General features: G+C 54.5%; 1 protein-coding gene across 1 annotated transcript in view; it reads left to right on the forward strand.

Annotated features, from left to right (window-relative positions):
• Positions 1–22,419, forward strand: part of WNT5B (Wnt family member 5B) — an 88,403-nt gene extending 65,984 nt beyond the window's left edge. The window contains exons 2-5 of the mRNA XM_033867256.2: positions 9,978–10,131; positions 11,164–11,411; positions 15,938–16,230; positions 20,889–22,419. Coding sequence (XP_033723147.1) covers positions 10,046–10,131; positions 11,164–11,411; positions 15,938–16,230; positions 20,889–21,347 — 1,086 coding nt within the window. The 5' untranslated portion in view covers positions 9,978–10,045 and the 3' untranslated portion in view covers positions 21,348–22,419. The remainder of the gene's footprint in view (positions 1–9,977; positions 10,132–11,163; positions 11,412–15,937; positions 16,231–20,888) is intronic.
• Positions 22,420–27,091: the final 4,672 nt, after the last annotated feature.

Consider the following 27,091-nt stretch of genomic DNA (forward strand, 5'->3'; position numbering starts at 1 on the left):
TTGTGTGTGTGTGTGTGTGTGTGTGTGTGTGTGTGTGTGTGTGTGTGTGTGTCTGGTACGCGGGCCTCTCAGTGTTGTGGCCTCTCCCGTTGCGGAGCACAGGCTCTGGAAGCGCAGGCCCAGTGGCCATGGCCCACGGGCCCAGCCATTCCGCGGCATGTGGGATCCTCCTGGACCAGGGCACGAACCCGCGTCTCCTGCATCGGCAGGTGGACTCTCAACCACTGCGCCACCAGGGAAGCCCCTCCCCAGGTCCTTTTAAAATACGCTTTGGTTTGCAAAAAGAGGAACACATTTACTTGGTAACATAAGATAAACATTTTAATTCTAGTTAGCCCATGGCTTAGAGAGAGGTCATTGGCCTGCGGGTGACGGGGATCCAGAGCTCCATTTATTGCTTTGTTCACTCTGTCCCAACCAAGGAATGTGCAGAAGTGGATGACACTTGCCCAGGTAAATGCTTTTCCCCAGACCAGCAGACCCAGGGAAAGCAGATGACGGGAGAAAGGTGGGAGCACCCAGACATCTCTCCCTTCCCCTCCCCGCTCCCCTGAAAACAAAGTCCACAAGTGTGGCTGCCACGCTTCCTGTACCACACTCACCTCTGGCCATTCTTTTCTAGAGCATCTTTTTAAATTAATTTGTCAGGATTCGTGAGGAGGAAAAATTCCTCTTTCTTATCTTGCGATGGACTTTTGCTTGGTACCCAGGGAGAAAACTCTACTTTTCCAAGTGAGGTGAGGGGGAGTCAGCAGGGATCAGCCCCTCTGGGAACCTTGCAGGGACCAGAGTCTGGGGACTTGCACGACCTGCTCCTTGGGTTGCATTGCAGCAGATACAGAGGACACGTTTACACTTCCTGAGGCCCTGGGACCTGGGGAATCATGTTTCTCTGAAACATCAAGAATTAGTCTTTAGGGCTACCCTGGTGGTACAGTGGTTAAGAATCCGCCTGACAATTCAGGGGACACGGGTTCGAGCCCTGGTCCAGGAAGATCCCACATGCCGCGGAGCAACTAAGCCTGTGCACCACAACTACTGAGCCTGCGCTCTAGAGCCTCAACTACTGAGCCCGCGTGCTGCAACTACTGAAGCCCGCGTGCCTAGAGCCTGTGCTCCACAACAAGAGAAGCCACCGTCACGAGAAGCCCATGCACCACAACGAAGAGTAGCCCCTGCTCGCCGCAACTAGAGAGAGCCGGCGCAGCAACGAAGACCCAACGCAGCCATAAAAAAAAAAAAAAAAAGAATTAGTCTTTAGCGGGGTGGTCTCAGGATCCGGTTATGTGTGCTGACACCCTGTGCCACAGTTGGGGTGGGTTTGCTCTCTCCTTCCCAAACAGTGGGAAGTTTGTCACTGTGGCAAACTTATCACTGTGAAGGACAAACTCATTTCTGGGTAAGGGCAGTTTTGCATTTCTCTGAAAGGCCACAATTAAAACCTCACCACTCCTACCCACTCTCTACCCTTCACCTCACCCCCAAGACATGATTTGTCCTGCAAGCTAGAGACGCAGGAGAAACGACACAGTATTTGCGATATAAGGCTTCCCAAGGGGCTGCAAAGAGTAAGGTGGTGGAGCTGGGATTCCCCCTCCAAAAAACCCCAAAACTTACTTATTTTCCTCTCCACCAACTGTTGAGAAATATCACAAAAAGGAATGCTATATGCCTTAAGGCTGAGAGGGTTCATTGGGCAAAGCTTAGAAGGAAGAACTAGAGAGAGACCCAGGGATGGGGAGTGACCCGTGGGAGAACTTGCTGAGACTGCCTTAACTGAGCTGAGAAGGAGAACAGTCACCAGGGGACTGTGTAGGAGGTTATGGGACTTTCTGATAAAGTCTGGGTTCATCATTGCATTAATCTCTGGTCTCTGCTTAAGAAAATATTTTAAAGAGAAAAGTGTCTATGGAGAGAAATGCATGCTGGAGAAACGGCTAGCTACAGGACTAAGTAGCAGTTATTGACCAGCACCCCCCCCCAAAAGAAAAGTAGAGACAGAGGAGATTTTGCCAGGTCCTGTTTCCTGGAGCGAGTGGTCAAGGTAGCTGCTGTTTCTTGCATGGCTGGTCCAGGCCTTGCGCTTGTGTAACCAGCCCACGTGGTTTGCATTGAACCCCCTGAGCCCCTCCCTTCCTGCCAGCTCCACCTGCCCTCCAGCCAGCTGTCTCTGTACCTAAATTTTCCAACGTTCACTGAAAGCAGAGGTTTCTTTTTAAGTGTGAGGACCCTTTTTTAAGTAAGAAAAAAAAGTTATGTGCCCCAGGAGACAAAATAGTTATATTTTCCACTGAGATAGTATATAGATTCCCTCAAATCATTAGGTATTTTCCCCATTTAAAAATATCTGTGTTGAGAGAGACAGATATTATATGACATCATTTACATGTGGAATCTAGAAAATAGTACAAATGATCTTATTTACAAAACAGAAACAGACGCACCAACTTAGAAAATAAACTTCTGGTTACCAAAGGGGAAAGGTGGTGGGGGGAGGGACAGACTGGGAGTATGGAATTAACAGATGCATACCACCGTATATAAAATAGATAAACAAGGGTTTACTGTAGAGCACAGGGAGCTCTACTCAGTACCTTGTAATAAACTGTAACGGACATGCGTGTTATTTCCAGTTTGAGGCTGTTCTAGTCTTGACACATGTTCTGGTGTGCGCGTGGGCAGATTCCTCCAGGAGAGTGGAACTGCTGTGTCTTCAGGAACATGTTTTTAAAATGTCACAGCTTTATTGAGCTATAACTCACGTACCATATAATTCACCATTTAAAGTGTATAATTCAATGGTTTTAATATATTCCTTGAATTGTAATATACTGGCGTCATCAGTAGCACTTTTAAGTGAATAAGTATTTTATCCATTACAAGGATGTCCATATACGTAGACTGTCAGAGCGGAAGTACGTGGACATATTTACTCATGTTGGAGACAGTGCTTGGTCTGCGTGTTCTGTGGTTGTGTGGTCTCCAGATATCTTTAGCCCCTAGGGGAGGAGCCGCTGGTTCCAGGCATTTCGTGTAGAAATTTGCCATTAAAATCCATCCATCCATCCATCCATATATATGTAATCTGAAAGACTCCATGCTTTAATTCGTTGCATATTCCTATGAACGGTTCTATGACAGTGGTTCTCACATTTTCTTGGGCATCAGAACCACCAGATGGCTTGTTGAAACGGATCGCTAGGCACCACCCTCAGAGCTTCAGATTCAGTAGGTCTAGCTGGAGCTTGAGAACCTCTGTACCTAATCGGTTTTCAGGCGTTGCTCATGCTGTTAGTTGGGGGACCATATTTCGAGAAACTGGTAGCGGCTGTTACCTTGGAAGTTGGAGGACTGCGTGCGGAAGGAATTCATTCAATCATTCAATAGATGAGATGGGGTATAAGACACAATCTTTTGGAGGGAAGAGGGCCGTTAGCAGGCGCTTGTAGTAGCTCAGAGTGTGGCAGTAGCAATGGAGAGTCAGGAATACATTTTTTTTTTTTTTTTAATTTTATTTATTTATTTTTATTTTTGGCTGCGTTGGGTCTTCATTGTTGTGTGCGGGCTTCCCTCTAGTGGCAAGCAGGGGCTACTCTTGGTTGCGGTGCACAGGCTTCTCATTGCAGTGGCTTCTCTTGTTGCGGAGCAAGGGTTCTAGGTGCGCGGGCTTGAGTAGTTGTGGCATGTGGGCTCTAGAGCGCAGGCTCACTAGTTGTGGCGCACGGGCTTAGTTGCTCCGCGGCATATGGGATCTTCCTGGACCAGGGCTCGAACCCCTGTCCCCTGCATTGGCAGGCGGATTCTCAACCACTGCACCACCAGGGAAGCCCAGGAATACATTTTTAAAGTATGAGGGAGCCACAGTCAAGAGGCCTTGACAATTGCTTTGACGTGGAGGGTATGGGTGAGGGAGGGGTCGTGAAGGACACCAAGATTTCTGGCCTGGATCCGGGAGGAGAATTGGAGGACAGAGAGCAGCCAGGATTGCAAGGAAGAGGTGTAGCCAATCAGTATCTTCATGTCTGTACTTCTTAGCTCTCTAAGAAGACTTACTCAACCATCATTTCATGGTCAAAAGGTGACTGACCCCCCTAAGAAACTAGAAGCGTGTGATCACGGGAGTTTCCCTGGACCACGGATGTTAGATGCTCAGTGGGGATTCAATATCAGATTTCAGAGGGACTCGTAACTTTAACAAACAAGAATTGTTCTGAGTACATTGGAAATTATCGCACTCCTTCTTTATTGCAATATCTCTCGGACCCTTCCAAAAGCAACTTGAAGTTTTCTTTTCCACCAAAGCGCGTTGCTAGGTGCCGTCCTTGCTCTGTCCCTCTCCAGCTCTACATCCTGACGTGGTCGTCCTTGGGCTGATCCGTCCTGCCTTTCAAGTAGGTTTGTCGTCCCTGCTGGACCACAGCGCCTTGGGGAAGCAGCTTCCTACACATTTCCAGACGCTGGATGGTGCGCGAGTCTCTGAGGAGAAGGTAGAGACGTGGCTGGCGTCTCTGAAATCTCCATCTGCAGCCGACGGTGGTTCCCAAACAAGAGGATAAGGAGCGAAGCAGCTTCTCGCTGGTCGGTGGGCTGCAGCGTGCGGAGGCCTTGGTGTCCCGCCTCCTGTTTCCTTGAGAGCAAACGAAGGCTTTTCTTTCCTTTCAGTGGGGTTCTGTCCTAATGACGGGGAGGAGATGGTGAACAGGATCGTTTCCAGAGCAAAGACACAAAACCACGAGTAGACAGATGAGCACGCCAGTTTCTTGTGTGTTACGTTCAGAGCTGCTGCAGACACTCACAGGAAGCTGGGGAGGAGGACGGAGGGCCCTTCTCTGGAGCGGGTGGTCAGTTGAAGATGTGACCTCAAGGACAGAGGAGCCTGCCCTGCACAGAGAGAGGAGAAGCTGGTCCCGAGGTCAGCCAAGTGCAAAGGGAGAAACCGTGGGGACGGGCGGAGGCAGGCCTCAGACAGCTGGGGGTTCCTCCAGCAGAGTGGAAACCAGGAGAGGGTGGGAGGCCCGGCCCGGGGGGGCACTCTTGAAAGGCCTCGCGTATGTGTTGAGGAGCTCCGACTTCATCCTTTAGGAGACGGGGAACCTTTCTTTAAAAAGCAGAGAAGTCTCTGGTCAATTTTGAGTTTTAAAAAGAGCTCCTTTGGGACTCCCCTGGCGGTCCAATGGTTAAGACTCCACGCTTCCACTGCAGGGGGCACGGGTTTGATCCCTGGTCGGGGAACTTAAGATCCCACATGCCGTGTGGGGCGGCCAAAAAACATTAATTAATTAAAAATAAATAAATAAAATGGAAAGAGCTCCTTGGCAGCCGTATTCGTTGAAAGGCAATGCAGTTTTCCACCATCAATGTAGGGTCTTCTCCTCCCGAAGACACAGTCCCTTGGTCAGCATCCCTGTTACGAGCTATCCGAAACTTCTTTCCGCTTTCTCCCCAAGCCTTGCATTTCTTCGCGTAAGCACGTTGCTCCTTGCCTCTGCGCCCCTCGCCCCTCACAGGGTCTGTCTCCCGACACTCATCTCAGCCTGGCTGGGACCGCCCATCTCAACATAAACACCAGCTCTTTAAAACCATCATTCTATTTCTTATACATCAACTATCCTTCAAATAAAAGTGGAAAAAATCCTATTATTCTATTTTAATTTCTCCGGCTTTAAACAACCTGTTCTCAATCCATGTATCATTCTGTTTGGGGGGCAAGTCTGCTTTTTTTCTCCCACAAGGCTGCGTGTGTGAGTGTGTGTGTGTGTGTGTGTTTATACTAATCACTTTGTAATCAGCCTGTATTTTATAAACGTTGCTTTTGGGGCTACTTCCTACAAATCAGGATGTTGCCCTCGGACAATCTTCCTCTTGGGAAGAGGCAGTGGTGAAAAGCAGGGAGGCAGAGCAGAGAAGGCCTTTGCTCCGGGGGTGGTACGTGACGTGTTCAGCCTGTGTTTGGGGAAGAGGGGAAAGGTCTCGATTCCAAGCCAGGGTCTCCCATTCAATCGCTGTAGGACCGAGTTCCTGGGCCCCTCCATGCCTCGGTTCCCTGTGGTTTCCCTGCTCAAAGTGAGGATAAAAATAGCCTGTACCATAGCATTTTAGTGACGGTTAAATGAGGAAAACGGGTGTAAAACATTTGGCTCAGTGCATGTAGAAGGTGTTTAATAAATGCTCTAGTATTAGGTATTGTCCCTGGCCGTCCATCAGGAGCTGTTTATTGACAGGTGTACGTACAGCAGGCAGGATGGGGCACCCAGGAGAAGGAGGGGGGCACATCCTACCTTCAGCAAACGCTGGGCCTACCGGAGAAGCAGGAACACACAGAGTTCCAAGGCAGCGCGTGCAGGCTTGGCGGTGCAGGCTGGACACCATGCTCCAGGGGCTGAGGAAACGCCGGGTCAGTGGAAAGAGCCTCCTGGCACTGGATTAACCAAAGGCAGCTTTACGGAGGAAGTGAACCTTGGTGGTGGACTTGAGAGTCGTTTGAGGTTTGATTGCTGGAGAGGCAGAGGATTAAGATGAGGTCTTGGGTGGGGAAGCAGGGCTTGTTCTCAGAGCAGGAGGCTGGAATAGGGACCCCGTGGCGGGAACTTCAGGCAAAGAGTTGGGGGGTAGAATGAGGCCAGGTTGGGAAGTTTTGGGGGCTCAAGGGCTGGTAACCACCGTGAATTTTCAACCAGGGAAACATTATGATGCACAGTCAGTGCTGCAGGAAAGCTGGTGTTGGAGCCCTGTGGGTTAGACAGCAGAGAGCACTTCCTGGAAAGCGGGGAAGGGGGATGACGGCACCTGCATTGCAGGAGGTGTCGTCGGGTGTCCTGCGGTCCATGAGGAGCCTTTCTCTGCAGAGGTGGAAATGGAGTGGCCAGGTTGGCCGGGGGGTAGCGGGGAGGGGAGGGAAGGCACAGGCCTGCAGCTCTGGTACCCCCCCCCCAACCCCCGCAGAACTCCTGGGACCAAGGGCAGCACTTGGACAGCACCAGGAGTTCACACAGGGACCGAGTTTGTCTACCTGCTGTGCCAGGACTGTTAACAAAATTGCAAATGACCTTTGAATTACAAGGCTCCTCGCTGGGTCGCAGAGTAAGAAGTAGCCAGTGGCGACCTGGAAAAGGTCCCTGCAGGTTTTTCTTTCTGGGTAGGTTTCCGGGGTGGGGTGGGGGGCCCATCTGGGGCCAGGGGGCAGGTGTGGGAGGTGACATCACTTCCTAGGGGACACCTAAGCTGCTTGAGTCCTCGGGCTCTGGGGGAGGCCAGTCCTGAGCAGGCAGGGGTGGTTTTGTGAACAGCCAGTGACCTTGGCGGGCGCTTGTCCCACGGGTGGGCTTTTCTGTGGCATCACTGCTCTCGTGTGTGGACAGCAAGGAGACGCCCCTTCAAGGGCGGAGCTGCTGCGTCGGCCCCAGCCCCCAAGCCCCTCTCTGGGTCTCCCAGCTGCTCGGGGTGGACACGGCCTCTTAGGGAAAGAAAACTTGTGACTGAAAAAGTCCCAATTCAAATATGCACCCCTTCGGCTGTGACAGTGAAGTGGTCTCAGTAAGGACCCTGGACGTGTGCAGAGGGGCCCGAGTACAGCAGGGCTACACCCCACCTGGCCACTCAGTGGTTTGGGGGATGCTCCCCCCAAGGACCCTAAGCAGAGTAAACCATCGCCCTCATTCTGCACCCTTGTCCCCCCTTGATTTTTCCTCGAGGTTCACTGGGCCTGACATTTACGTACTTATTTGTTCATGGCTGTGTCTCTGTCACATAACCAGGCCCCCAAGACGCATTTGGCGAACGACTATTTTGAATGAATGAAATCATGCGGCAGGCGGGCAGAGTAGATGTCTGAGCAGCTCGTTCTGACCCTCAGGAGGGGTCCTGACTGAGAACGTGGCATCCTCCCCTGGCCCCGAAGAGAGAGACCCTGGACCGCCCCCCTGCTTAATCCTGCCCTGTCCGCTCTCTCTTTCGGCCAAACTGTGGGCCTCACAGCCTCCTTCCTCCCCAGCCAGGTGGGGCAAGATGTTTCCATTCTGCCCATGCCAATGAGGCCAGTCGCTGGGGGGGGGGGGGGGGGTCACGTCTGTGTGTGGGAGAGAGCGGGTCCTGAGGGCTGCTGTGTGTGCGTTTTGGGGACAAGTGTTCAATCTCAGGTGCCGGACATCTGGAAAGCAGAGAAAGAAGCCACCACACGTGCTAGGGTCTTCTGTTTTCCTCTTCTAAGTTTTTAAAACATATATTTTTTAATGAGCCAAGAGTTCGCTGGAAAGCACGGGGTGGGAGGAACAGCCGCCCGAGTGATTCCCGCCTCGGGCGATGTTGACGAGGGCGGGATGTGCGGCTCGGGGAAGTTTGGCCTTAGCGCCTGTGCTGGAGCTGGGCCGTCAGAGCCGCTCTGACCGACTCCTGTCCTCGGAAACGGGCCTAGCGTGGCCTCCGGTGAACCTGGGACTTGCAGGAGAGGTTTCACGGGAGCCTGATGTGAGGGCGGCACAGAAATGAGAGAGAGGGACCTGGGGATGAGAAGGGGCACTAGCTGGGAGAGAGAACTCAGCTCCCTGGTGGTGGGGATGGGCCGGCGGGAGCGGGTGTGGGGAGGGAGAGGACCAGGGGGAGCGGCCCCGGCCCTCCAGCCCCCAAGAAGGGCTGGTAGTGGGGTGGAGGGTGTTTGCACAAGCAAACTCTTTGAAGCTTCTCTCCTGTCCTCCCACTCTGGCCCTGGTCCCCTCCCCTCCATAAAGCCATTAGCTTCTGGTGCCAGCCCTATCTCTGCTCCATCTCTGGGCCCTGTCGGTGCATTCACAGACCTCCTGCCCTGGGGGACGGGGAGGTTTTATGGGGGGAGGGCCTCTTCAGAGGAGGCGAGGTCTGTTAGGAAAGCAGGGTGTGGGGCGCTGCCGGCGGCCGCCAGGCCGGATCATTTCCGAGCTGGCTCTGCATGACAAAGGGGCTTTGATCTGCCCCCCACCAGCCCGACACACCTGCCCGCGGGTGCCCCCGCCCCGACGGAGACCTCCCGAAGAAAAGCCCGGAGGGGGTGGGGACAGCTATGCCCCAGCTCCCCCGGGCCCTGCTCGGCCACCTTCCTCTCCTGGTGGCCCCGGGACAGAGATATCTCCCAGGCTGATGACCCAGAGCCCCTCCCGGAGAGCCAGGAGGCCCTGTGCTGCTCGGTGAGATGGGGGTGGTCTCGGAGTGTGGGGGCGGGGGTTTCGTTGAGGTGGGGTGCTGAGGGGCCCTGGGGGTGTGGTCACGCCCTGGATGGGGGCTCAGCGAGGAGAAGAGGTGGGGTTGCGTTGCCAGAGGCTTGCTCCAGGGTCCGTCTGTCTCCAGGGGCTCTGGGAAAGCTGTTCTCCGGGAGCAGGCAGTCTGATGCGAGGGTGGCAAACCCCTCCCTCCTGGAGGGCACAGAGGAGGCATGGGCCACCGAGGCGCCACCGCTGGCGCAGCCTGGTGGCAGCTTTTACATTTCCCAGGGGAGTTGGCTGGAGAAAGTGAAAAGTCCCTCCCTTCTCCTACTGTCTGTCCCGGTGGGCTCGGGCTGGGATTTGGAAACCGCGTTTAGCGGGAGAAGGGTGCAGACTGAGAACGAAGGCTCCTGCTTGGCTGTAGGTAACCAACTTGCCAGGTGTTTTTAGCTGCACGCAACAGAGACACCCCTGGGAGGAGCCGATGGGATGGTGCTGTCTCCTTGGATGTTCTGGAAGGAGGGCAGGCCTGCATAGTAGCAGCCGCAGCATCTCCCTAAATGCCGCCCGGAGCGGCTCTGCGCTGGAAATGCCTTGCTTTCCTCCCTTTCCTGGTCTCTCAGTCCCCTGTTTCCTTAAGCAGCAGGTCCTGAGCAGGGCTCCCCAGGCTGGAGCGACCCCCAGGGTGAGAAGGGGAGGGTGGGACGGGAGGCTGGGGAGAGATGGCCCTTCCCCGGGAAGCAGGCCCGCCCGGTGCCCCTGGTCTGCGTCGCACACTGACTGCTCCCTTTGGCCTCTTCTCTCCAGGGAGCCCGTCTCGGAAGCCGTCGGCCCCCGGGGTCTTCCCCGGGCCCTGCGGGGGGCGCGGGCGGACCATGCCCAGCCCGCCTGCCCTGCTCGCTGCTGCCGCTGCGCTGTTCGCCTGCTGGGCCCCGCTTCGGGCCGCGGCCAGCTCCTGGTGGTGAGTGCGGGCTGCAGCCCTCCCAGCCTGGCCCCCTGGGCCATAGAAGAGGGGCGAAGGGGCCGTTCCCTTTTCAGCAACCCCAGGAGAACGGGCACAGCTCTTTCTCTCTCGAGCCCCCAGCGTTATGTAAAGGCTCCCTGAGGAGAAAGGATCAGTTCATTTGGCTTTTTCTCTGATCCTGTCCACGGTCCCCTTTCCCTGGACCTCCTCCGTCTCCCTGGGTTAGAAACAGCTCTTTTGTTGCTCTCGGATCAATACGGATATTGATTTTTCTTTCCTGCTGGTGAGGGCAAGGAGAGTAGGAGTCCCAGTTTCTAAGTCTGAAGACCTGATGAGGGCTTTGCGGGAGCATGTGTGGCTTCCTTTTGTGTTGTTAAGATTACTGTCACTGCCAGGTGGACAGGGGAATGGCAGGCATGCCCCCCGTCCCCTGTTTGGCATGGTCTGTGCTCTGCTCTCATTTTTGCTCAGATGGCAAAACCACAGCCTTCCCCTCTGACTTAGCACCTTATTATATCTGCTAGATGAGCGGGAGAGCCCTACAGGGCAGGGTCAGGGGCCATGTGGCAGAGAAGGAAGTGCAGACTTTTAGAAGATATGGCCATGTATGTAAATTGGTTTCGATTTTAAAGGCCTAAGGGGAGTTCTCTTGAAAGGAATGGGCTGCTTTCCGCACACATCCTGCACTTGGGCCACAGTGGCCTGGCCGCGCCTCCTGCAGAGAAGCGGCCTCACGCACAGCACGCCCACCCGGCGGCCACTCCGGTCGTCCCCCCGAAGCCCTCTCCCAGCTCGGAGCACTCCTCCCTGTCTGGTCACTGTGGATCCAGACGCCCAAGGTGGTCTCGGGCATTCGACGTCTCACACGTCGCCTGCGTTCGTGCCTCAGTTTCCCTTTGAAGGCAGGAACTCGGTTTTGGGTGACTTTCCTTCCCAAGCCCCTGGCTCAGGGCCTCCCCTGGGAGGGGGTCAGGTGCGAGGCCTGCTGCTGCCCCGGGGCCGCGCTCACTCCCGGCCTTCTTGCTGCAGGTCTTTGGCTATGAACCCGGTGCAGAGGCCTGAGGTGTTCATCATCGGGGCGCAGCCCGTGTGCAGCCAGCTCCCCGGGCTCTCCGCCGGCCAGCGGAAGCTGTGCCAGCTGTACCAGGAGCACATGGCCTACATAGGCGAGGGGGCCAGGACGGGCATCAGGGAGTGCCAGCACCAGTTCCGGCAGCGGCGGTGGAACTGCAGCACCGTGGACGACGCCTCCGTCTTCGGGAGAGTCATGCAGATCGGTGAGCGGGGCGTGGGGCTGGAGCAGCCGTGCTTCCGGCCGGGGAGCCAGGGCTCCACGGCGGACCAGCGTGCGAGGGGGTGGTCTCGGCTGGCGTGCCGGCGCCCAGCCCCCGGGCTCAGCTGGCCCTCTGCTTCCCGCCCTGCCCCGAGCAGGGAGCCTAGAGGCGCTCCCTCTGGGCAGGGGGCGGGGGTCTAAGCTGAGTTAGAGCGGATCGGGAAGCCCGTCCACCACGACTGACCCCTGTCTCAGCTGCAGGGCCTCCTCGAGAGCTGTGGGCAGAGAGCTGAGTGTCTGGAGAGTTTTGCCTCTTCCACTTGGACACTGAGAGAGAGAGAAACTTTGGGACAAATTGGCGATGGCTGTCATTAAGCCAACCCAGATCCAGTCCCGGCTTTTTCATTTGAAAGGGGATGTGTGTGAAAGTGAGGGCGGGGAGGGGCAGACTGAAGGAGGAAGAGGAGAGGGCCGCCCCCGCCTGGGTTCCCGTCCTGTCCCCTCTCCCACGCCTGGCCGAGGATTCTTCGGCTGCCCTATTGGTTAGATGGAGGTGTGATCTGGGGTCTAATTGTTTTAGGTCCTTTTGAAATGCAATCCTCCCCTCCCTGGCAAGAAATTGAGAAATCCGGCCCTATTCTACTGGTTCTTATCCCCAGGGCCATAAAAGGAAGGTGTTAGAGCACCACGTCCCGGCTCACACTCTCCCCGAACAGCTCCCCCCCCGCCCCCCCCGAAGGCAACATTCTGCAGTTCCCTGAGGCTGCGGTTTCCAGCAGGCCGGGACCAGGGGAGTTAGGGATTCTGCGCTTTTGCGAAGGCCCCTCCCTCTCCTGACCCCCTTCCCCTCCCTCCCTGCCCCACATTGAGAAGTGAGGTCCAGGGAGATTACACTTTGAACCTTGCTTCTCTCTTCTTCCTTCAGCATCAACTCAAGGCCCTTGAAAGGAATTCTCATGAGTTCCTGTAACAGTCCTGCTGGGCAACTTTCCCGAAACAATAGGCCTGGGGGTCAAATGGGATTCATTCATAGTTGATCAAATACGCTTAGTGCCTGTCCCTTCTTCCCGGTGAGAGTCTTGGTTAGCCACTCTCCTCCCTGCCTGCTGGGTTTCAGGTGAGGAAACTAGGATGGCCCAGGTGTAGAGAGAGGCATCCCCTCATCACTGTCAGGGAACTAATATTTCTTTGGGACCTAGTGAATGCCTGACGTTGGCCAGATCCTTTTCACGTAATTTTGTCGCGTGAAGGCCCGAAAGTGGGGCTTTGCTTTAGGGAAGGAGGCGTGTCGGGAACAGAAACTCCGTGGGGTGCAGGTCTGCGTGGTGGAGTGACCAGTGAAAGCAGACGCTACCAGTCTCTGCCCTACTCTGCTGCAAATGGAACCCCTCTGTTTGCCTTATTCTCACCGTCCCCTTTTGCAGCTTCCCTGCAGGCTTCTGCTGCCTGGGAAGCTGTGCTCCCGCCTCCCGCTGGGCCCAGGCACTCTGGCGAGTCCTCTCCCTGTGTCTGGCGGGTGGCTTCTGAGACGCCTTCCTCTGAGCCACTGCAAGCGTCCACCACCAGAGGGCAGCAGAGCGGCCTGGAGGGCACCAGGCCTCTTGCCTGGAGGCCAGGGAGGCCACGGAGGCGGGAGGCTCCTGCGGGTAGCTGGGCAGCTGTGGAACAGAGGACGTGATGTTGTCCTGCTGTCTCTGTGTCCCGGGAAGATTCGCGACCTCTCAGGAGCTCCCTGGCTGCTGGTTTCTCAGCCTTTATCCTCTCTGTATTGTTTCACATATAGAGACGCCCCCGGTTCTCTGCTGCTGAGAGCAGCACGAAGTCTGTCCTTAGGCTTCCCTGAGGCCCACGTGCTGCCCCAGGAAGGCAGAGCTGCCTGCGCTCAGGGCCGAATGATGCCCCCAACCAAAGGAGACAGAGTGACCACGGGGGATCCCGAGGGGATTCACCGGGACAGACCGGGATCCAACTACATGGTGGGCTGGACCCTCAGAGCCCTGACGTCTGCAGGATTACGCTCAGCTGCAGGAACGTTATTTTAAAAGGCAATTCTGAGAGGGGTGACTCAGCTCTGCAAAGCGTGTTTGCTAAAGAACGGTGGTGGAAGAAATCAGACATATGTAGCTTGGAAAAGAGAAAACATAAAAGGCATATTCGTTGTTTTCAAATCCTGAAGGGCTGTCAAATGGAAGAGGGATTAGCTCCAGAAAAGGGAAGTTATAGGGAGGCATCTTTCAGCTTGCTCAGAGAAAGAACATTCTGGTGATGAGAGTCATTTTAAAAAGATGGAGTGGGTGGCCTTGGGAACCCAACCCGATTCTCCAAGGCGTGTTGTAAAAGCGATGCTCACAGCGGATGGAGTGTAGATCTGGGCCCGGCTTCAGACTCTCCTCCTTGTCCCTGGATGCCAGGTTGGGAGTTGAGGAACTGTTTTAGGGAGACTTCTCAGGCATGACTCCTTCAAAGGGGTGCCCAGTCCCTCCTCCCTAAGACCCCTTGGCCATCTTACCGTCCTGGGAGCTCGCATAGTCTAACTCCCTAGACCCACAGATCCTGTCTCTGGCTGTGGTTCACACTGGCTCACACATCAGTCCCGAGGGCTGAATCAAACCAGGTGACGCTTCCCACGTCACCTGGTTTTCCCTGGTGCTTCTCCTGACCCCTGGTTACTGGAGAAAAACTGACTTGCCCTGTCTGTTCTGGTTGCAAACTTCACTGTGTTGTGCCTAGACCATCCAGAAGTAGGGCCAGGTGCAGTGACTGCAGACTGCCTTCCTCACCACCTGCCAAGACAGGATCGTGGGACGGCTACCCCTGACCTTGGAGGCTCAGAAGAGGGGGCGCGTGGGGAGCAGAAGATCCTGCCTGGTTTAATCGCTGAGATCACGACTGAATCTCAGTTCCCTGCTAAGAATGCCTCCCCTCCCTCCATACCTGAGTCCATACGAGTATTATTTATCGTTTCTCATAACAGCTTTACTGAATGTAATTCATGTGTGGTACAATTCAGCACTTTTTTTTTTTTTTTTTTTTGGCGGTACGCGGGCCTCTCACCACTGTGGCCCCTCCCGCTGCGGAGCACAGGCCCCGGACGCACAGACCCAGCGGCCATGGCTCACGGGCCCAGCCGCTCTGCGGCATGTGGGATCTTCCCAGACCGGGGCATGAACCCGTGTCCCCTGCATCGGCAGGCGGACTCTCAACCACTGCGCCACCAGGGAAGCCCTGCCTTTTTGATTATAGCCGTCCTCGTGGGTGTGAAGTGATGTCTCGTGATTTTGACTTGCATGTCCCTGGTGGCTGAGTATTATTTTTTTATCAACGTTTTTATTGAAGTAGAACATCCATCATATGGGTTCTTAAGTGGTTCACTATAGCAATAAAGTACAGTTTGGATTTTTTTTTTTTTTTTTTTGCTGTATGCGGGCCTCTCACTGTTGTGGCCTCTCCCGTTGCGGAGCACAGGCTCCGGACGCGCAGGCTCAGCGGCCATGGCTCACGGGCCCAGCCGCTCCGCAGCATGTGGGATCTTCCCAGACCGGGGCACGAACCCGTGTCCCCTGCATCGGCAGGCGGACTCCCAACCACTGTGCCACCAGGGAAGCCCTGGATTTTTTTTTTTTTTTAAAGATGTTGGGGATAGGAGTTTTTTTAATTAATTAATTGATTTTGCTGTATTGGGTCTTTGTTTCTGTGCGCGGGCTTTCTCTAGTTGTGGCAAGTGGGAGCCACTCTTCATCGCAGTGCACGGGCCTCTCACTATCGCGGCCTCTCTTGTTGCGGAGCACAGGCTCCAGACGCGCAGGCTCGGCAGTTGTGGCTCACAGGCCCAGCTGCTCTGCGTCATGTGGGATCCTCCCAGACCAGGGCTCAAACCCGTGTCCCCTGCATTGGAAGGCAGATTCTCAACTACTGCGCCACCAGAGAAGCCCGCACAGTTTGGATTTTTTACGGGAAATGATCTGGACGTTTGGAAAGACCGTGCTGAGTGACCGTGGAGGTGGTCCCCCAGTGCTGTCGGGGTGGGAGGCAGTGTGGACCTCGGGGGACAGAGGGAAACGGCCCAGAGGATTCTGGATTCTGTCATCCTAGTTCATTTCTACTCCTGGTCTCGGCCACTGTCCAGCTAGATAATGCAGGCGTAAAAAGACAGATGTGTGACTCGTGGAGGGGGAGAAACAGACCTGTGAAGGAGAGGTGTTTGCCAGGATAGAGCTGCACTGTGGGTCCCATGATTGGTGCCCAGTCTCGTTCCGACTGTCCCACCTGGTCCACCAGTGCCTCCATGGCCCCCCTCCCGTCCACTCTGGCCGGGATCCTAGGAAGGCACAGCCGGGGCGACCTCTCCGGAGGGGATGAGGTGCAGGCCGGGGCTGAAGGGGCTCACGGGCAGACGAGTCAACTTCGGTTCCTGGTCCAGGGCGCTTTCTCACCCCGGGGGCCTCGGCAGGGAGAGGTGCCCGCTCCCGGGGTGCGGGCTGGCGGGGCGGCAGGGGGCGGGGGCCTCACCCATCTCCTGTCCACCCGCAGGGAGCCGGGAGACGGCCTTCACCTACGCCGTGAGCGCGGCCGGGGTGGTCAACGCCATCAGCCGTGCCTGCCGCGAGGGGGAGCTGTCCACGTGCGGCTGCAGCCGGGCCGCGCGGCCCAAGGACCTGCCCCGGGACTGGCTGTGGGGCGGCTGCGGCGACAACGTGGACTACGGCTACCGCTTCGCCAAGGAGTTCGTGGACGCCCGCGAGCGCGAGAAGAACTTCGCCAAGGGCTCGGAGGAGCAGGGCCGCGTGCTCATGAACCTGCAGAACAACGAGGCCGGCCGGAGGGTAAGCGACCCCGCCCCACGCACACCTGGACGGCGGGCCCCGCCCACACACACACCTGGACAGGGGGCCCTGCCACACACACACCTGGACGGAGGGCCCCACACACACACACACCTGGACAGGGGACCCTGCCACACACACCTGGACGGAGGGCCCCCCACACACACACCTGGACAGGGGGCCCCGCCCCCACACACACCTGGACAGGGGGCCCCGCCCACACACACACCTGGACAGGGGGCCCCACACACACACACACCTGGACGGAGGGCCCCCCACACACACACCTGGACAGGGGACCCTGCCACACACACCTGGACGGAGGGCCCCGCCCCCACACACACCCAGATGAAGGACCCCACCCCCGCAGACAACTAGACCATCGGCTGTTCCTGGGCTCTGCTGTGCGATGGCAGCTGGTCCAGGAAGGGGTTGAGTCTGACCACAGAGATTCTTACGAGGCTGACCTAGATTCCCACACTGTGGAACTCATCCTTGACTTCCAAAGGCTCCATTTCCCACAAGACACACGCAGTTGCCACTCGTTTAGCCTTATCTGTTTCTCCACTGGACATCCGTGCCTGTAGGACTTAGATGCGGTCTCACCACCAGAACCCCAGACACCTCTCGTCTTGACCGCCCCTCCTGTGTCGTGTGAACAGCTAGGATGATTGGAGGTTTAGGCCAGCAGACCTCGCCTAGGGTTTCTGGTTTGTCAGAGGCTCAGGTAAAGCAGAGCTGACTTTTCAGGGCTGCCGTCATGCGTATCCCGAGACCCAGTCCGAAAGCACTTCAGTACTGACGGCAAACACACCTGGGTGCTTTAACTTAAGTGGAACTGTGGACGGCACCCATCCTTTGAAGGCCCAGTCTCATCAATCTCATGTAAGAGGCGAGGGTCTTCTGAGCCTCCATTGCAGTGGAGACTAAAATGTAGGTTTGGGGAGAGCTGGGTTTATTGTTTGTGCAGAGCACACCTGGGCCAGGGCTCTGGGCTTCCTGCACGGGTGCTGGAGAGCTCGGGCCTCATCTGCCGGCACCTGCTCGGGAAGCCCCCGTGTCTGAGCACGTGGCCTGCTCCTCTCTCCTGAGCAGGGTCTGCCCCGACGGGGTCTGCCTCTGCTACCGACTGGAGGCCTCGCTCAGCCAGAGGCTGTCTTCCACTCTTCAGGCGTCCACCGTGGATGTGCGTCCAGATCTCCCTGGACAGAGGTCTGAGGCCCGAGTGCTGGGTGGCGGGAGGCCCTCCTGGCGAAGGGCCGGGGCCACGGACCTCTCAGGAAACCACACAGACCTCTCTCTGGGAGAGCTGTCCACACTCACGTCTGCGTCAAGCCCGGGCTCGGGGCCCAGCAAGGTACTTAGTGAGGCCAATGAGCCAACGACAAAACAGGAACAGCAGTTTCTGGAGAAGTAAATTCAGAAATTTAATGTTGGTTCATTGGTGACTCAGTAACAGGATATGGATAGACTTCTAAAAAGTGTTAATATATTAATTTCTTAAAAAATTAACTCGTTTCATAGGAGCACATAGCAAACAAAGGGGATTGGAAATGCTTTCCTATGACTTAGCATCCTGTGGTGCTGGCAGAGCACGGTACCCGTGTGTAAACCTAGCGCCATCACTAGCGTGACATCCAGTCAAAATTAGAATTGGCCGTTGCCCAGCATCTTCCTTGCAGAGCCCACGTCCAGAGGCTAGTTCTGTTTAGCCAGTTATGGGTGTTCAGCTGCGGCGTGTCGGGAGTTCGGGCCGTCGCTCTGATCCGTGGCTATTGTGCTATAAATCCTGGTGGAGAGACCAGAACTCTTCTGCTCTGAGGGCATCTGTGGAGCTGCCTCAGTCTCCCACGACTTCCTCTCTGTTTGCCAGTCTTTGGGAGTCTAACCGTGAGAGACTGATTTAAAAAAAAAAAAGGTTAGGGTCTTCACTTTATCTCCTGAATGCCCCAATTCTACCCATTTTTCGAGGTCCCAGTTCAAACACCACGTACTCCCACAGTCTTTCCCATCCCCCGTGGCTGGCAGTCTCTGCGTCTGAAGCGCAGTGGAGACCTGCGGACGTGGCTGAGGTGTTAGACTTTGCTGACTCCAGCTCCTGAGGAGCGGGCTGCCCTGGGACCTCTGCACGTGACAGTGCAGGGAAAAGTCCCCGTGGCCTCCTAGCAAGAGGTCAAATTCAGGAAGGCTTTCCTGTCTCTGCTCGGAGCCGTGCCTGGGGCCCCAGGGCAGATGCGGAGGTGCCCAGCCGCTCGTCCTCATCCGGCCCCACTTCTGCTGGCTCCTCATTGCTTCACCCTTAATTGTTTGTTTGCTTTTTCCAGCCCTTATCTCGGCTGCGCCTTCCATCGCCTGTCCTACCCCCTCCCCGGCTTCGTCTGTCTGCCCCCTGCAGTCTCCTCACCTCTGCACAGCCCTTTATCTCTCCCCCGGCGTCCATCTGCTCCAGGTGGGGAGTCTCTGTCCCTCTCTATGTCTTATCCCCCCTCCAAGGAGCAGCCCTCGCCATCGATCACCTCCCGCCTCCTGACACCTACACAGAACCTTCCTCAGGAAGGAAGGCGGCCGGCATGGAAAATGCCCCAGACCGATATTTTACAACCAGATCTTTTTAAAGGGTAGGATATCTAGGATCTGACATCTTGACCACAGAGGAAATCTCGGGCATACTTTGCAAGAAATTTCTCTTGGCCTTTGAGAGCCTCTAGGGACCCTGTTTTACAATACTGAGGCCAGGGGCGGTGGGTTGATACTGCCTTGCCACTCAAGGGCCTCTGAGCATTTTCCAGATGAAAGCTGCCTCGTCCTTGTGACATTCCTGCCAGTGACCGAGCTCCGTCACACCGTTAGATGCGGAAGAGAGGCAAGGGGCTCTGCCAGGGGGCGAGATGTCGACCTAAGAGAAAATTTTAAAACATTCTCTTGCTTTTTCAGTTCGCAGCAAGGGCCAAAATTACCAACCTCCTTCTCTTGCAAGAGGAGCATCTATATATTAGCAACAGTAAAATATTTAAAATACAAACATAACCGTCTCTACGGTGTCTTTCTTCCTAGAAGAAGGTAGAATGGACGTCTAAATAGTGAGGGTCAGTGACGCTCTCCCTTACGGATTTGTTTTACTAAAATTCCTGTCCCTCCCAAATCTCCCCGTGGAGATGCTTATCCACCCCTCACCCCCAGTCACTCAGTGTCGGGTACACAGTTTTAGGCCCTTAATGTTTCCTCCTTCTTCTAACAGCACCAGCTGCCTGACATCCCTCTCTCAACCGAGGACCATTTCCAAGGAATGTCAGGCTCCAGCTCAGACCCGGGGGATTTGCGCCAGAGGACGATTGCGGGCCCTGTCTTTGAAGTCCCTGTCGGAATGGGGTGTCAGTTCCTTTCTGCCTTTGGCCTGGAGCTGCCAGCCAAGTGCTGGTGCCTTTAACCTTGGGGAGGGGCCTGCCTGACTTCTCCACCCTAATCCGTTTTTAAGCCCCAAGTTTGGTGAGCAACCCTTCCTGGGTGGCCCTTGCACAGTTTATTGAGCCTCATGTAGAGCGACAGTTTCTCCACCCGAAAATAGTGGGAATAGTTCTGTACCAGAAAAAAATCAGGAAGAGTTTGGACAGGAGTGATATGAGCTGATGCAGCTGAAGCTGTCTCTTGCACCTGCAGCGGTCCCAGCCGCAGTGCTGAATAAAGACACAATCTGGGGACTCTTGAAAAGAAAGCCGAGAGAAACCCTTGACAAATGAGTCCTGCCTGCGTCGGTGACAATAGCTGTGGCAGAAGAAAATGTTGGGCAGCGGACCTGCATCTTTATCCTGCCATCTGCACTTCTGGGCCGGCTGCCAGGGCTAGTTGACACAATGCATCCGTATGCTTTCGCTGAAAGGCACTTTGTAAGCAGCTTTCTGGTCTGCTCTTGCTTTTCCATTTGGATTTGGGGTAGCCCACGTTCAGGTCCCCTCCCATTTTTGTGGTTCAGTGACTTCTGGGTGGATTTGTTTTCCAAGACATCCGCCCTGAAATGGACCCACCGGTCTGCTCTCCCATCGCAGAGGGGCTGCCCCTCCCCTGCATCACAGCCACTCCCAGGGGGTGTCTTGTCACAACGTGCTGGTTTATGGTGAGGCTCCGATGACTCTGTAGAGCTAGTGACCAACTGTTAATGTAGAAAAAGGGACCGTTGAATTCTTAGGGGACTTGACAAGATTGTGGATAGCTTTCGGCGAGCCAGGGCCGTGCCAGCGGTCTCTGTTACAGGCTCCCGGTGCGGCTGATTCTTTTTTCTGGACTGGGCTCCACATCGTGTAAAAGCTAGACTCATGTTGTTGGTTTTTATTTGTTTGAGACTTTGATCAAGATAGAAATAGCCTTTTTTTTTTTTTTTTTTTTCCTGCTGGTAACGATGACACATTTCTTGTGACAAATTTCAGGTGATAATAAATGGGTAACAAAAAGGGCACGTGTACCATCCTGGTAGTGGCTCAGACACGGCCGTCACCTCCCCAGAAGTTTTCTGTGTGCTGTTGCTTTTATCCACTTTCAAAAGCGGCCCTCCGCACACGCACCCTGCCGGCCCTCTCCTGCACTCGCCCTAGCCAGCCTCTGGGCATCTTCCGTCAGGGATGTTCCTTCTCACCCCCTTCTCTCTCCTGCCCCTCTCCCCGCAGGCTGTGTATAAGACGGCAGACGTGGCCTGCAAATGCCACGGCGTCTCGGGGTCCTGCAGCCTCAAGACCTGCTGGCTGCAGCTGGCGGAGTTCCGCAAGGTGGGGGACCAGCTGAAGGAGAAGTACGATAGCGCAGCTGCCATGCGCATCACCCGCCGGGGCAAGCTGGAGCTGGTCAACAGCCGCTTCAAGCAGCCCACCCCCGAGGACCTGGTCTACGTGGACCCCAGCCCGGACTACTGCCTGCGCGACCAGAGCACGGGCTCGCTGGGCACGCAGGGCCGCCTGTGCAACAAGACGTCCGAGGGCCTGGACGGCTGCGCGCTCATGTGCTGCGGCCGCGGCTACGACCAGTTCAAGAGCGTGCAGACCGAGCGCTGCCACTGCAAGTTCCACTGGTGCTGCTTCGTCCGCTGCAAGAAGTGCACGCAGGTCGTGGACCAGTTCGTCTGCAAGTAGACAGGGCCGCTCTCCTGTGCTCCTCCGCGCTGCTGCACAGAGTCTATAGGATATAAATCTATATAAATCTATTTTATATTTGTATAAAGAAAAGGATGGATGGTAAATAATTGAAGGAAGAAAACGGAAGGAAAAGCCTATTTAAGAGACGCTGGAAATCTTGGAGGGTTGGATTTTGCTGGTTCTCTGATCCCAGTGGGTGGGAAAAGGGCTCTGTCCCCGCCTCTGGTGGGGGCTCTCAAGAGGTAGGGACTTGGGAATGTTCCCTGTCTACCCACCGCGGCCTTGAGGACAGAGGTGGTGCTTGGAGGGGGAACTTGGTGATGTCTGGAGTCTTTGCTGGGTGGGTGACTGCCCTGCGACCCTGGCCTCTGGGCCAGGCGGCCCCGTGGAGTGACGGGAACCCAGCCTCACGCCTGGAATCTTCTGGGTCTCGTCCAGAACACCGACTGGTTCCATGAGAGGCCCAGTGCCTCCTTGCACTTTCGTCTGTGTGCGTACTTGCAGAATCCACAGTTACAGGAAAGAGGACAGGCCCCACGCCGTCTCTGGGGACCACAGAGGGACAGCTCCTCCCCAGACTCCGGGGCCTGCCTTTCCAGCGAGAATTACTTTTCCTCTGCGATTCACTGGCACCTGCACCAGGAGGGAGGGGTCGTTTGACCTGATGTGTCAGGAAAGACATGGACTCTGTGCCCGAGCTGCAGAAAGCCAGGTGGTGACTGGCGAGGGCGGGTGGCACCGTGCTCCCGCGCAGGGAGCGGACGCTCTGATGCTTCTGCCGGCCCTCCCCGTTGCGGGAAGCTGGGGCAGGTGCGGCCATGCTCGGCCGGCCTGTTGCGGGCTCTTCACCTGTGCCCCAGATGTAGTTTCCCTCTGACATTAAACACCCTCCACTGAAGTGTCTCTTTCCTTACTTGGACACACGGTTATGTTTCATGGGTCCTTTTATTTTCGATCTGATCCTTGGAACCCTGCTACACGGTGCACGCACGGAAGAGGGCGAGAGAATGGAGACGTTTCAGAGCCCTAGTCTGGTGTTGCAGGGACAGGGGGACATCATGAGAATTCATAAGGTGACGCGTGCGTGCACGCCTTCTCCGCAAGGGCAACACAGAGTTAAATGATGGCCGTTAACATCTCTGCTCTGAACAGAATTCAGAGAGTTAGGGTTAAACCTCACATTTACCTCCTCTTCCCATCTTCCGCATTGTACCTCCCACCAGTCTTCCTGGGCTCTTGGTGACCACAGGCGTTGGGGATGCCCTCTGCTGGCTCCTCCGTGTTGCCATGTGCGGTTTTGGGGCCAGAACTTCAGTTTTGGGACAGGAGAGAATAAGGCAGAGCTCAGGCACCCTAGAAAAGGCGGGGGTTTCTGGGAGAGACACTGAGACAGGCTGTCCAGCGAGCCAGAAGCCACAAAAGACACCAGTTTTGTGTAAGAAAAGTTTGTTTCCGGGGAAGTGATGGGATTACGGGATTAACTTGGTTATAATGAGCAAATGATGCTGCAGAACAGTGTAAATGAGATTCTGCCCGAGGGTGTCCAGGGTCCCATATCCTGCTGTGTCTTTAGTACCTAAAGAAGAACCTCCTGACCCGACACCGAGGAACGTCCGACGTGGGGCTGTGTTCCCTGCAACTGTTCCTCGCGCAGTTACTCAGATTGGTCGACATTTTCAAGAGGAATGGTCCATGAGAGAAAGTGTTTAAACCACCTGGCCTACAAAAGATCAAAAGCGTGTCCTTGGCTTCAATCGCTGGCATTTAACCAAATAAACCAACCAGTCACCCAAATCAACTGTGACCGTCAGGGTTTTGAAACACTGGCTGGCTTCATTGCCCTTGCCTACATCACGGGTCCGCAGACCCCGAGAGTGACCTTGTATCAGGTGCTCAAAGTGTTTAAGAGCTGAGACCCAGTTCATCCTCAGACACTTCAGAAAGTTGGTTGGGAGTGACTTGCCCACAATCCCCAAAAGTGGCCCCGTGTTCACAAAGGGAGATGGCTCACCCCTGTCACGCCGAGCTTATTCCTGCAGAGTCCTGGCCCGGGAATGGGAGAATACCCACTGTTTTCCTTCCAACTGCGGAGCAGATTGTATGTTCAAACACCCACGTGGTTGTTGCAGCCGCTGACAACCAGGTCTCGGGATTATTTAATTTTCAAAACGGGTTGGGATGAAGTTAGACTTATTGTCACACGCTTGTGGGATCCTGGTGAATTCGCAGCTGCCTGTGGCGTGGCCAGTGAGACAGTGGGAAGTGGGTGGAGAATATGGAGGCTGCCCTAGACGACTGAGCTTCTGGGGACCTCCCCGGCGGTCCAGTGGTTAGGACGCTGCACTTCCACTGCCAGGGGCCAGGGTTCGATCTCTGGTCGGGGAACTAAAATCCCACAAGCTTGTGCGGCAAAGCAAAAAAAAAACCAAAAAAAAAAAAAGCTTCTGCTCAGAACCGTAGACTGTTTGAGCAGAGAGTGTGGCAGTCAGACCCCCAGCTCCTGTGTGTCCAGATGAGGACCTCCAAACCATGAGCAGGTCCTAAACCTTAGTGTGCTGTGAGAATGCGGCGTCCTAGACCTGCAATGGCAGAAATGTTTATTCACTTGATCTGGGGTGGGTGGAGCTAGGACCACTGTCCACACCCTCATCAAGGACCTGAGGGAACCTGCGCTGGTGGTGCAGAGACTCTACTGGACCTACAGGCGTTGAGAGCTAGCCCAGGACCCACGGGGAGACAGGCAGCGGGGCCCTAATTCCCAACCTGGTGCTCTTGGCAACACTGCAGAATTCCCTGGCACCTGAAAGGTATTAACATGTAGCCTAATGGAATTAATGAGATGCCTGGACCAAGCAGCCGTCCCAGGGAGCCTTTCTTTTTTTTCTTTTTTTCTTTTTTTTTTTGGCAGTGTCACAGCAGCTTGTGGGATCTTAGTTCCCTGACCAGGGGTTGAACCCGGGCCCTGGCAGTGAAAGCGCCGAGTCCTAACCACTGGACTGCCGGGGAATTCCCCAGGGAGCCTTTCTGATGAGAGGGGAAAGAACCGATCTGCCCTGGGATCTTCCACCCGGGACTGGGGGAAGCCTACAGATCCACTATGAATATAATAAGGTGTTATTTACTTAGCTCTGTCTGCGGGCATTCACCTTGTCTTCAAGATGAAATTCAGAGAAAGGCAGGCCCGACTGCCTCCACTAAAAGTAGATGGGAGGGTGGGAAGACAGCCACAGCTGGGGTCAAGATGAGGCCAGCCCTCCACTCACAAAGGCTTTGTGACCAGAGTCTCAGGAACTGAATTCGAAGTCCTACTTTGGAGAATACATTTCGTTGTCATCCACGCTCCATCCTTTGAGCTGAGAAACAAAACTTGCTACTTGTATTAAATCTCCAAGTTGGTTATTTCCTCTGAAATTCTGCCCTGCTTCTTCCCTTAAATCATTATTACTTTAGGGACTTCCCTGGTGGTCCAGTGGTTAGGACTCTGCACTTCCACTGTAGCGGGCATGGGTTCAATCCCTGGTCGGGGAACTAGGATCTTGTATGCTGCGTGGCCAAAAAAAAAAAAATATATATATATATATATATATATTTATTTAAGCTTTGTTATCCTTGGAGCTCTGGGCCCATAACAAGACGTCTGTGGTTGAAATTTCTCCACGAGACAACGATCTTACAGCTCCAGTGATTTATCAAGAAAGAAGCCCATTTCTTGGGAGGAGAGCCGCACTGTCCCAAGAAGGTGGGAAAAGTCCTCATTTCCATCTTAAAACAGGCTCTGATGCATTGCCAGACCCCCACTGACCCTGGTCACATGTATTTTGGGACCTCATGTGTGCGTGCGCGTGCATGGGGTATGTGTGCGTGTGCGTGCGCTTGTACACGCCCATGCCCACCGTGTACACAGGAATGAACGCTTTCATTAATTTTGGAGGGGAGTTAGAGAGGCACTGGAGACATGGAATATGCAAAAAAAATAAAATAAAAGTAACTGTCACCACTTCTGGCTGAGACGCTGCAGAACATGGATTGTCTGTCGTTATTGGAAACCCCTGCCCTCTGGTTGGGAGGACAAGCTTCACGTCTCTGGAAGAAGCCTGGGGGGCTGAGAAGGACCCCCCCACAGCCGTGGTTGCTAAGTATTATTGTGAGTCCTTTGTTATGTAAGAATCTGCACTGTAGTTATACCCAAACAATAAGGAAAGGTGCTTTAATTCCTGATTTTACATAAGAATGCCAGGTAATTTGCCCCTAAGTAAGAAGGTTTGGCCCAGGTATGAGGTCAGATGTTCGGTGCTTGGAAGAGCCTTCACAGAGTGGATTTTCAGGTAGATTGTCCACGCTCTGCTTCCTCCCCTGCCGCCTGCCCTTTGCTCTTCACTCTGTCCATTTGCAGCTCTGCCCGAGGCGGCAACAGAAGATAGAACCAAATCAGTTAACGGGGGCTTCCTGAGTAGTTTTCATAAATAACAGAGTGGGAGAAGAGGTGGCTGAGATTAGGTTTTTAAATGATCTGCAAATTTAACTTGTCACTTACGTGTATTTCTACTGCTCCCCAGGATAATTGGAAATAGGCTTAAAGCTTCCACGGCCAAAGCAGATAGGAAACTGCAGTACAGAGCGAGCTGGCCCGAGTGTGGGCCCCGTCAGCAAGCATCAGAAGGGGCTGCAGCAGCTGCTCCAAGATGCAAAAGAAAAGGCAACTATAGAAAGTGGCCCTCTCTAGGGGCTTCCCTGGTGGCACAGTGGGTAAGACTCTGCTTTCCCAAGGCACAGGGCCCAGGTTCGATCCCTGGTCAGGGAACTAGATCCCACATGCCACAACTAAGAAGCCTGTGTGCTGCAACTAAGAGAAAGATCCTGTGTGCTGCAATGAAGACCTGATGCAGCCTAAATAGATAAATACTTTTTTTTTACATCTTTATTGGAGTATAATTGCTTTACAATGGTGTGTTAGTTTCTGCTTTATAACAAAGTGAATCAGCTATACATATACATATGTTCCCATATCTCCTCTCTCTTGCGTCTCCCTCGCACCCTCCCTATCCCACCCCTCTAGGTGGTCACAAAGCACCGAGCTGATCTCCCTGTGCCATGCGGCTGCTTCCCCCTAGCTATCTACCTTACGTTTGGTAGTGTATATATGTCCACGCCACTCTCTCACTTTGTCACAGCTTCCCCTTCCCCCTCCCCCTATCCTCAAGTCCATTCTCTAGTAGGTCTGTGTTTTTATTCCTGTCTTACCCCTAGGTTCTTCATGACATTTTTTTCCCTTAAATTCCATATATATGTGCAGCCTAAATAAATAAATACTTTTAAAAAATATATAAAAAAGAGAGCTGCATCCTTTAAACGAATTTTATTTTAAAGCCAAAAGGGCTGTGACTGTTTCAAGGGGCCTGGCCCTCTAGCATGCGTTCTAGGACTGGGGGCTGTGCTCTGTCTGTTGGGTCAACCAGCCCTTTGGCTAGTCTCTGATTTGACGTTGTCGTCTCCCTTAGATTTACTGGTTTTCCAGAGACCTTTTTAGTAGAAGGGAAGTTTCATAAAGGAAGGACTTTTAAAAAAATCTCTTTTGTTCCCAGCTCTGTCTCCCAGAATCTCAAATAGTACCTTGCAGAGAGACGGTTCCATACATGATTGCTGGAGGAATGATGATTCTCACTCAACAGATGAGGGAACAGTGTAGTTTGTTTTCTCAAAGTTCCAAGTGATGGGCTTCCCTGGTGGCGCAGTGGATGGGG

The sequence above is a fragment of the Tursiops truncatus genome, chromosome 11, assembly GCF_011762595.2.
Source record: "Tursiops truncatus isolate mTurTru1 chromosome 11, mTurTru1.mat.Y, whole genome shotgun sequence".
NCBI lineage: Eukaryota > Metazoa > Chordata > Mammalia > Artiodactyla > Delphinidae > Tursiops > Tursiops truncatus.